Genomic DNA, 11,275 nt, shown 5'->3' with positions numbered 1-11,275 from the left:
CAATTTTGGAACTGGGGTTTTAAGTTTGCTAAACTGTACTTGACTTATGGAGACTTTTATTTTTACAAGTGGAGTATTAAAATATGTGTTTATTTGCATACTTTAGTGAATGATCTAAGTCCACCTTACAGTACAAGTAGAGACATGAAGCACCTAAAGACGTAGGTTTAGTTTACGTCGGCTGATCCAACAATCGCAGACAGGCACTCCCAGCTGAGTGGAGCGTTTATCAGGATGACTCAGTCTGAGCTGGTGTTTGTTTAAAGTGGATTTCCAGTGGAATCATAAATGACACAACATATGAAATACCTAGATAATGTAAAGATAAAGAGCTGGACGAAATTCAAGTAGCAGCAGCTCAACCACAAAGCAGGAAACAGTGAAAAATAACAACTAGAGTGATTTATTGCAGTGAATTCAATATGAAACTTTCACATAAAAAGTGCTAAGCTCAAAAAAGAGAAAGAACACAAAGTGATAATAACAATGTGTGACATAATCTAGTGTATTTAATCTGAAATAAACTGTTACTGGCATGCACTAGCGTACGCTACAGAAACTGTCTTTACATTATTTACCACATTCACATGGCAGACTTTTTCTCCGACGTCACTCTTCAGTTGAGAAGCTCAAATGCTAATGCTAATTATGTTTTACTGAATTTCAGGTTTTAAAATTAAGAAATGTTAATAATTGTAGCAATGACAGCTGTTTTTATTTAGCTGACATGAGCATACCTACCTGGCTGGCTAGTAGCTGAAGGCTAATTTTACTATTAAGTAAACTTGTTCAGCCACAATTTCAAAAAAGTACATACATGATATTTTCACAATTGCTAATTTTATCAGTCAACTGCTTCCTCATTAGCTAGGAGGTAGCTTGATGCTAACCCTATCATATTATAGTTATTCTGGAGGTATTTCTAGATAAAAACAAACACATAACCTATTATCTGCAGTTAGACAACAACTAAACTAAGAATTAAGCTTCTTGCTAGCTCGGGAGTGGCTACAATAGGTCAGAGAAGGGATAGATCTAACATCAGTATTAGCTAGTAATTGGTTTAATGCAAATTATCTTGCCTGTATTTACAGTACTGTACAGGGCTGTTGTGACAAAATTGAAATAAAATCTGTTTCGACTCATTATTAAGCTAATTTTAGCATTCTGCTGCTTCCGCTAAAGCTAGGAAATAAATGCTAATTTAAATGTTTCTTTAATCTATCTGGAAGAGCACTAAAAGTGTTTCAAAGAACAAAATATGCAACCCATTAGCTACACAAGACAACAGCTAACAATAGCATTTGTCTCATTTATAGTTAGCTAGAGAGATAACATCGTCATTTGTTCAGTGTGTCTCAAATCACAAATTTCTGTTAGTATACTGTATTCATGTACCCTTAAATACAGTGTAATGCACTCAAAACAAACTTATTTTGCCTTACATACCTTTTTCTGATTAAAATGTGCTGCTGTTGTTAATAACACGTTATCTAGCTAGCATTTGCTAACATTAACTAGCGCCAGCATGCTAACAGTGCAATATCTGCTGCGTGCCAATAGTATACTACATTTGAGTATACTTCTTAGTTTGAATGCACTTTACACACTCGTGTACTAAAAGTATTTGGTATTTACTATAGAAGTATGTAATTTGGGGCACACTGATTAGTATTTAAATAGGGAAAGGATCTAGCATCAATATAAGCTAAGAATATTAGCTAGGTTGAATGCTTGTGCTCGTTTTTGTCTCCCAGTACCTGACTGGTTAGTACTCAACCACACTGAAGCCTTGTTTAGTATTTGGATTAAACAAAGTTAACTTATGTGACAACTAGCATGTAGCTAGCATCAACTATTATGCTCCTGATCGTTCATAATTTCTCAAGCGCTACAGTTTAAATAGGACAGTTTCAAAGAAACTTCTGTACTGTTGTCACCATTAGAGGACTAAGATTAGTTTTTCTTGCAACTAGAAATGCAAAACTTAAGTTTTACAATTCAGGCAGCCGGTTAGTTAATTTTTTATTAAAAGTAAACTATTACTGAAAACTGCCATACTTATATATCCCTTTTGATGACACAACAGGACTGTATAACACTGTAACTCTAATTTATGTTGAAATTTTGGACTAAAGGGCCAACAACATCATAGTTAAATGTAAGTTAAGAAGCTTGAGTTTAATTTTTTGTTAGCGTTACCCTTTTTTGTTTAAAACAAACAAAACAAAACATCATTTAATTTAAAGCAATTTAATTTTGCTTTAACCCTGGCAAATGATTTTAATATGGGCCTCTATGGGGACTGACTCACTTTTAGATCCAGCCTCAAGTGGCCATTTTTGGAACTGCAACGTCTGTGTTCAAATCTCATCCATGAAGATTGATGCTGTTGTGTTATTGTACTATGTATAACTAGACAATAGCTTGTCAGTTAAATACTAACCTGATCTGAATCTGTCAGTATGCAACACAGAAACAAAGAATTTCTATTCTTCTCTGCGCATTCAGCATCTGGTGAAAAAGGTTCAAACTGAAATCAGATTTTAAGTCAGAATCAAAACCTGCTTTTCTTTTGTGTCAAAAAAAAAGTAGTTCTTGTAAATTATCATATTTGAAATATAACCCTGTTCATCTGGATTCTAATTTAGTTGTACAACATTACAAAGGCTTTGCTTCCTGAACATGACGTTGGGGAAAAGGCTGCCATGTGAATTTGGTGAATTACAGTCCTTACAGTACTTAGTCGGGCACAAATGACAATCGTTTTCAGGAACATTCATCTTCATGCAGGCGCTCGTAAACATTAAGTGCTTTCAAAAGTTAACTCCAGAGAAATCAAAGACATCAGTCTGAGATTTTTAATGCACAAAGAACCGATATACCATCACATCATGTTTGTCTAACAAGGGAAAATATTCTAGCTTGGACCTCATTGGCTTCTAACTTAGTCAAATCACATTCTTGGGTTTCTTTAAGACATTTAGACTGTCGGTCGTTATCTTCAAGTCTCCAAATAGGTAATCTAGTGAAGGCACTTTGTCTTTACACGTGATTACGAGGCAGGTTCCACTTCCATTATGGGTAAATTTATTCTTATTAAAAAACTGACTCTATTCTAATCTTTGACTGTCCCAGAACGTCCCTATGTGTGAGTTTTCTTTTCTATCGCTGGTGTTAGGCCACCTTGGTGAGCTGTAGATCTCCAAAGACTCGTAAGGCAGTGAGGGAGGCGAGCGGGGAAAACCGGTGGGAGAAGCCACAGAGGGGCTGACCGTCCACCAGGATACGAAACTGCTGGTGTTCACAGACAATTTCCATCTAAAGTCATCAGGGATGAAGAGGAAAAAAGGTTGGTTTATTCCTTTAATTTAAAGAAAAACAAAGGTTTTCTGGCAGGATGTGAAAGCTTTGAAAATATATGAACTAGGTTTATTGCATGTATTTACAGCAGGTGGAGTCCAGCTTTGCTTTGGAGAGATTAACCTTTTGATGTTTAAAGTGACATCGGGTCAGAGGTCAGAGGGTGAATGAATTCAGGAGGAGTAGATGTTGATAACAAGTCTTGGGTACACACCTTGAAGGATTCTCCAGCTGCAAAAGGAAAGAAGGAGAGGGTGTTTTCAGCTTTTCCCCACTTTCCAGCGAGGCGAGCATTTCGTTGGACTGCTTTATCCATGAAGCTGACCTTCAGCTGCAGACCCACGTCCCCCTCCTCCTCTTCCTCCTGAGGGTGACTGGAAAGAGTCACCTCCATGCTGCATGAAAGCACAACAACAGGGGATCAAACTGCAGCTTAATAGTTACACACCTTTACTTTACTTGAGCTTTTTATCCTGACATTAGTTCTTCCAAACATCATCCCAAAGGGAAATGTTCTTAATAAACTAGATTTATTTGACAATTTTGGTGACTTTTATCAAAATCAGTACACAGAAAACATATACTGTTCAGATATTTGAGTCACAACAGGTCAGTCAACACAAATTCAATGGCAAGTATTTTAACAACAGCTAGTCTTTTGACGTATAACATTTCTTAATTACCCATGCAAAGAGAGAGCTAAATGTTGATGTGAAAAATTGCAGTAGCCTTACACAAAAAAGACAACACTGCAATACTAAAATATCAAAGAAAATGACTGGTAAACATTTCTGAACATGTATGTGTATGTCTTCTCCATAACTCATTTAACAGTACTGTCTAGCTTTCTTACAGACATAAACCTCAACAACAGGTATTTCCCCAACAGACCAATCTATAGTCCTTATAATCAATCATATCAGTCTCATAAAACATATTAAATTAGATTTATATCAGTTGTTGTTATAACTTACATGCATTTACTTTTACTGGAAAAATAGCATATTTTAGATTTTATTGACAAAAATATAAGATTTGAATGCATGTAAAGTTGAATTTGAGATGATAATACATCAGTAAAGCCCTCCTTTTACATAAATGCACAACTATCATTAATCTAGGGATAAAATCTGTGTAATTTATCAGTTAAAGCTGATATTTTTTACATCTAGGTTATATCTAGGTGCACTAGAAAAATCATGTAAGAAACAAGCCTTGTGCGGGGCATTTATTTAACTAATAACTGTAATATTGACACTTTTCCTAAGTTGCTGAATATGTAGCTTTTTTTATTTGGACTTCCCTTCTGATGGAGTCTGTCAACTTTTGTAGATTTGTCTGTGAACAGTGACCTCTTCTGGTCTTGGTGAAATCTGTCATGCAGTAATGAAATTTTTAATGGCAAAGCCATAAAAGCAAATAGGAGCAAGGTTGATAAAATACGGTTAACTGACCTTTACAATTCAGTGAAAGGAAACCAATGCAATGCATATGTATTTTATTTGCTGATTATCTGACCACAGATGGTTGTTTATTCTTACATATGTTAATTTCATACAGACCAAACATTAGTTTAAAGTTAGCCTAACATGTTTTTATGCCTTACATCCATGACAGAAACACCAGAGGAATTAAGTGTTGGGTTATCTGTCCATCTGTACGTCCATCCGTCCAGGCCATTCTTGTCAAGGTATCTCAAGAATGCTTTGAGGGATTTTCTTTAAAATCCTTTTTTCTCTGTGCTTACGTTTTAGGCATATAGGCATTAAAGAGTCACAACCCTGGACTGGAGTGCTGCCAGAGTCAAGCTAGGCTCGTGTGTCTCTTGGCAGCCAAGGTCAAGCTCGACGGCATCTCTTTGGTCCAGGCCTTTTCACCCTTGGTGATACGCCCAGAGACCACCAGCAGTTTTAAGGCCCTTGCAACATCCACAGAATGACCAGGGGCTCATGTCAACCCTACTATCCACTTGGACAGTAGTCTGGGCCATTGGTTCCCAACTTGGGGTCCCAGACCCCCGGGGGGGCACCAAAGATTTTATGGGGGTGCAAGGCTTTGATGTTCTGCAGCTGCCAAAATTAGATTTGCAAATATTGATAAACACCATGATGAAGCAGTTACTAAGTAGTTTATGCAAATGTCTTTTGATAAGGGTTAGGTTTAGGGTTAGGGTTTGGAGTTTAACCTATACTCTAGTGTTTATGTAGCGTGTGGTTTTGCTATATTTATTTAAATAAGTTTAAAATACTTATGCCTTATCTGATCTCCACATAAAGGCCCTAAATAAAAATGAAACCTCCAAAAACAAACTCTAAAATAACCTCTGCTATGTTTCATTGTTAAATTCAGGGTCCGCTGGGAGCGTTCTTCCTGGAAACCCTCTTTATGTTTCCTGCAGCTAAAAATACGTTTTCTCGTTCTGAAGAAGTCCCATGTCCCCGTTTATTTTTCCACACCATGCTGCCTCATTATTATCCTTTTATCAGGGAAAACTGACTAAAAAAATGCCCAGGAGATGTTATCAACAGGAGAAATGCCAGAATGACTCCTCAGATTTCATGGGAGTTTGCAGCTCTCCCACACACAGTCGGAGCAGCCTATAATTAGGAAATGCACTGACTGGCATGACAAAGATGTTTTTTGTTTATTTTTCCCCTAAAAAAGGAAAAGCTGGGTAGCTGGCATGCACGGACAACAGCTGCATATCTGCTTTCAAATGCTGCTTTAAATGCTTCAAGAACATTTTTACTCCTTACTGTAAGAAGATGCCATGTAGGGCTGACTCCAGATATTTATATTTTTACCTAAGATGTAGGGTTAGGCAGTCTATCAATATAGTTTATAAAGATTGTTAATGCAAACAAAAGCCAGTATACAAGTCCTGATATTGGTAGTAGCAGTCCAATCTCTCTCCAGAATGACTGTGCCTCCATTTGGGTTAAAACAAGCCTAAAATAAAGTTAGAAAACATAATTTCTATACATTTTTCATACTAAATGGTGACGTAGTGTAAATGAAGCAGACTGAGGCTTTGGACTGAAACTAGAGAAGAGTTAAGTGGACGAATATGTGACCATTGTTGTCTTCCTATTGAATTTAAAAGGGGTGTTGCTCTGAGAACTGTCTGCCTGCTTGTTATCAGATTTTTTACAAATTTACTAAATTAATAAAAGTTAATATTTGACCTATGTAACATGGTTGAAATCCACACATAAGTTACAGAACTGTGCAGAACTTTCAGGCATGTTTGGGCCAAAAACTAAGGCTGAAGTAAGGCGCAGAAGGCTACCTTAGGGCACCTTTGGGCAAGAAGGAGGATTTACACAACCTCAGTAGTGCTCTGGATGTCCTTGCACAGAGGCATGCATTAACAGGGGCACAGGGGCATGGGTAAATGGGTAATCACATTTGAAAGACTAACAGAGTCCACACTTTTAGAGTGGAGTGATTGGCAGATATGGTGAGTAAGCCTGGACAAGGGTACCATGCCAGCAGGTAGTCAAAGTCAAAGTGTCTTTATTGGTCTCCCTTGGGAGAAATTTGTCTTGGGCAGAGGGGTCTGCTGCACAGACAACACATACAGCTCATTTGGCACATTAACTCATTCATCCAGAATTGGTCAAAGAACAACCAATTGCATAATAAATAAAATAAAGAAAAATATATAAAATATATAGTCAACAGGATCAGATCAGATAAAAGTGCATATTAGCATCTCAGTGCAAATTCAGCATCACATGGCCTCAAACTGTCTTGTCTAGTGGGGTTGCAATGAGCCCCTGGCTGTGCTGTGGATGTCCCAAGGGCCCACTGGCTGTCTCAGGGTTGATACCAGGGTTGAAAAGACCCAGACAAAAGAGATGCTGTCGAGTTTGACCTTGGCTGTAGAGCGACACAGGTGTTTACATGTGTCAACCCTGACTCTGGCCACCCTCTCTCCATCTCCAGTCCAGTTGAAGTGCATCATGCCCAGCCATGAATCCTTAGTGCCTTGCATACCTAAAAGGTTTGCACAGGACTGTGTGTGATGTCGGTTTATGACATCTCTAGTCACAAGTTGGGCTCATTTCTCCAGTTTGACAGAGAAAGTCTTAGGACACTAATACCCACCTATAACAATGCTTATTTTATGATATTAAGATGCTGATTCTTGTTCAGAAAAATCATTATATTTAGATCAGTGTTTTTCAAACTTTTCTTCCCCAAGGCACACCTAAGATCTAGCCAAAATCTCAAGGCACGCCATCTCCATATTCATGCAAAATCTCCTCTTTGACACATCTTCATTTGAATTTTTTTAATGCATAGTTGTAGTTATAAAACTCACAAACTCACAAGGCCCGCTTCTACAACAGCTTCTTCCCTGCTGCTGTCAGACTCATTTCACAGGACATTATGGTTGGAGGGACATATCACACCCCACACGTCTCCTACTCAGAGGACAGTTAACCACCGCTCTGGCCATAACACGTCAGTAACAAATGTGCAATAATTACTACTGTCAGTGTGTGCAGTTATTGAAGTGTGCAACAACTTGTGTAAATTATTTCTCTATGTGCAATAACCGGTGCAAGAAATCTCAGGTACAATGACAGATGTAGAAGTCAAAAATTTCACAACCGTGTTATTTGATCTATCTTACCTTTCTTTATTTATATTTATTTTAATTTTTTTAAATCTCAATTTATTTTATTCTATTCTATTTATATCACAAGTCTTCTTGTTTATATTGTTATATTTGATATTTTTATACTTTTTTTGTCTTTTGTAGAGCTGACTCAAGGAGCAACGCACAAAAATTCCAGTGTACCTGTACTGTTCTGTACCTGTGCAAATGGCAATAAACATCTATTCTATTCTATTCTGTTCTATTCTATTCTATTCTATTCTGTTCTATTCTGTTTTATTCTATTCTATTCTGTTCTGTTCTATTCTGTTTTATTCTATTCTATTCTGTTCTGTTCTATTCTGTTTTATTCTATTCTATTCTATTCTATTCTATTCTATTCTATTCTGTTCTATTCTGTTTTATTCTATTCTATTCTATTCTATTCTATTCTATTCTATTCTGTTCTATTCTGTTTTATTCTATTCTATTCTGTTCTGTTCTATTCTGTTTTATTCTATTCTATTCTGTTCTGTTCTATTCTGTTTTATTCTATTCTATTCTATTCTATTCTATTCTATTCTATTCTATTCTGTTCTATTCTGTTTTATTCTATTCTATTCTATTCTATTCTATTCTATTCTATTCTGTTCTATTCTGTTTTATTCTATTCTATTCTGTTCTGTTCTATTCTGTTCTGTTTTATTCTATTCTATTCTGTTCTGTTCTATTCTGTTTTATTCTATTCTATTCTGTTCTGTTCTATTCTGTTTTATTCTATTCTATTCTGTTCTGTTCTATTCTGTTTTATTCTATTCTATTCTATTCTATTCTATTCTATTCTATTCTGTTCTATTCTGTTTTATTCTATTCTATTCTATTCTATTCTATTCTATTCTATTCTATTCTATTCTGTTCTATTCTGTTTTATTCTATTCTATTCTGTTCTGTTCTATTCTGTTCTGTTTTATTCTATTCTATTCTGTTCTGTTCTATTCTGTTTTATTCTATTCTATTCTATTCTATTCTATTCTATTCTGTTCTATTCTGTTTTATTCTATTCTATTCTATTCTATTCTATTCTATTCTATTCTGTTCTATTCTGTTTTATTCTATTCTATTCTGTTCTGTTCTATTCTGTTTTATTCTATTCTATTCTGTTCTGTTCTATTCTGTTTTATTCTATTCTATTCTATTCTATTCTATTCTATTTTATTCTATTCTAATGCATGGTTGTTCAAATTCTCAACATACACACCTAGACGTGCCTGGCCTTCACCATTTGGGAACGACTTAAGTTCACTCAAAAATGTATGGTTTGCAGCTTACATCAGCTATATCTGTCGTATTCACAGTTGTTGATTAAAGCAATCTGCTGTAGCAGAAACTTCTGGACCTGTTACCTGTTAGGCATTTTTGCGCCAAATTTTTCCATAGAGTTAGAAATGCCAGAAATACTACATAAAAATCATAGCTTTCTAAGAGGTTTTCTGAGAGGTTGTCCATTTTTTTGGATAACTTATGATAATGCATGTTTTCAAACGATATTTATCATAATAATGGTTATCTGAGTCAATGATCGGATCAAAAAGTACCAGTGCAAACACATTTAAAAGTATCTTAGGTGGCTGCATAGTCAAAGTAATGCATGCATGGTTGCACAAATTCCTAAGGCACAACTAGACTAAACTTAGGGCACATCACTGTGTCTTGAAACATTTGAGAACACCTGATTTAGGTCTGACTCATTGGTCATTGGATATGTTTTCATATTCCATGGGTCAGCCCATTAAATAAATATAAACAATGAAAATAAACAAAGAAAGCTCATGTCATTTTAAGGAGCAACAGGTTCAAACAAATGTGCACATTTTTTTTGTTGCTTTGATTAGTGATGCTGAATATTTCTGCTTAAAATAACAGCTGGTTATTGCTTGAATTTAACCGTGTTTTGGTTCACCTTCATGGATCCCTCCTTGTGACTGGGCTCCAGAAATTTTCCCTCTTTTTCCCTCCTATGGGCAACATTGTTTGTTGGGATATTTCTCTCTCTCTTAGACAAAAAATGACTGAGGATCATTGAATTTCTATTTTTTTTAATGCCACTATCATTGATCATTTTGAAACATGTTTAAAAGATAAGAACATTATATACTGACAAGGTAAATTTACAGAAATGTTGCCAATGTTTCTGCATAATTTCAACATTGTATGGGGTTTGTCTGCAATCCTTCATAATCCAAAAAGAAAAAATGCCCCTTTATCAGGTGTCCAGGACATCTATTGTTTTGGCCATGGTTTCAGACAGGTTTCAGTAGTTTGGTTCTCACTAGACTCTATGACCAACAAAAGATATTTAAAAAAAATCCTGATTAATATCATGCATCCTCATTCACTTTATGAATATTAAGACATGATTTTTGGTCCTTATTGCCCAGCCCTATTGCCACGTCATTGGAGCAACAGTGTCCATCTATTATGCATAATTCGCTATTTATAAAAGTGACAGCAGATGTGAGCACTCACCTTTTGGGCTTTTTGTTAATAATCCCCATAACAACGAGCTTCATTGAAGGCCGCAGCCCTCCCTTTATCTCTCCTGTGTACTCCCCCTGAAACAATAGAGATGTCAGAGATGAGGTTGAGGCCTGCACCGCCACATTAGACAACATCAGAAAGAGTTTTTAACGGAGGGTGGGTTTCTTCATCATGCATCCTGCAGGAGTCTTCCTCCGAGGTAAGCTGCCACCTTCAGCACCGATTTGAACAAAAGCTTTATTGTTCTTCACATTTAACACTCAGTGACTCAGCTGGACTAACTATCTGCGTTTCTTTTCTAAGTAAGCCTCCAAGAGTGAAATCTCTGAGTGAGATGATGCAGAAATGGCGCAGTGCATGCGGCAAATCCAAACAAAAACGCAGCTGCTTACATGCTCTTTCTTGTCGTTTTCTTCCATTCCACTCAGGGCGTGATGCGGTGTGGACCGTGGAGGTTTCTGATGCCAACTGAGCTCTGATTGACTCTGCCTCCAGCTGGCAAACCCCGCCTGCACCACGTTGTCATAGAGACAGGCTCCCGGTTTGGCAGTGAGGATGATGGGAGACGGTGAGACGAGGGGAGAGGAGGGGGATAAATTACAGCACATGATATACGCATGAATGCAGTTTGAATCTTTGTTGAACAAAGACAGTGAAAGATAAGACCGAGGATTTACGATTAAAACTCTTTTTAGAGGCTTAAATCTAAACGTGCTGCGTCAGTTGAGTCTAGTTTCTAAAAAAGTACGTCTTGTAGTCTTAACCTGA

At 36.6% G+C, this 11,275-nt stretch overlaps 1 protein-coding gene across 1 annotated transcript; it reads right to left on the bottom strand.

The window, feature by feature from the left end:
* Positions 1–417: 417 nt before the first annotated feature.
* On the bottom strand, positions 418–10,984 carry si:ch211-10a23.2 (uncharacterized protein LOC567812 homolog). The gene is made up of 4 exons (XM_041812189.1): positions 10,900–10,984; positions 10,496–10,581; positions 3,578–3,758; positions 418–3,321 (listed from the first exon to the last, which is right to left on the bottom strand). The coding sequence occupies exons 1-4, from the start codon at positions 10,924–10,926 to the stop codon at positions 3,178–3,180; spliced, it is 438 nt and encodes a 145-aa protein (XP_041668123.1). The 5' UTR covers positions 10,927–10,984; the 3' UTR covers positions 418–3,177.
* Positions 10,985–11,275: the final 291 nt, after the last annotated feature.

Source organism: Cheilinus undulatus, linkage group 18 (assembly GCF_018320785.1).
Source record: "Cheilinus undulatus linkage group 18, ASM1832078v1, whole genome shotgun sequence".
In the NCBI taxonomy this organism is placed as follows: Eukaryota; Metazoa; Chordata; class Actinopteri; order Labriformes; family Labridae; genus Cheilinus; species Cheilinus undulatus.
The sequence above is the reverse complement of the archived record's forward strand: the minus strand, read 5'-3'. Positions and strand labels throughout refer to the sequence as shown.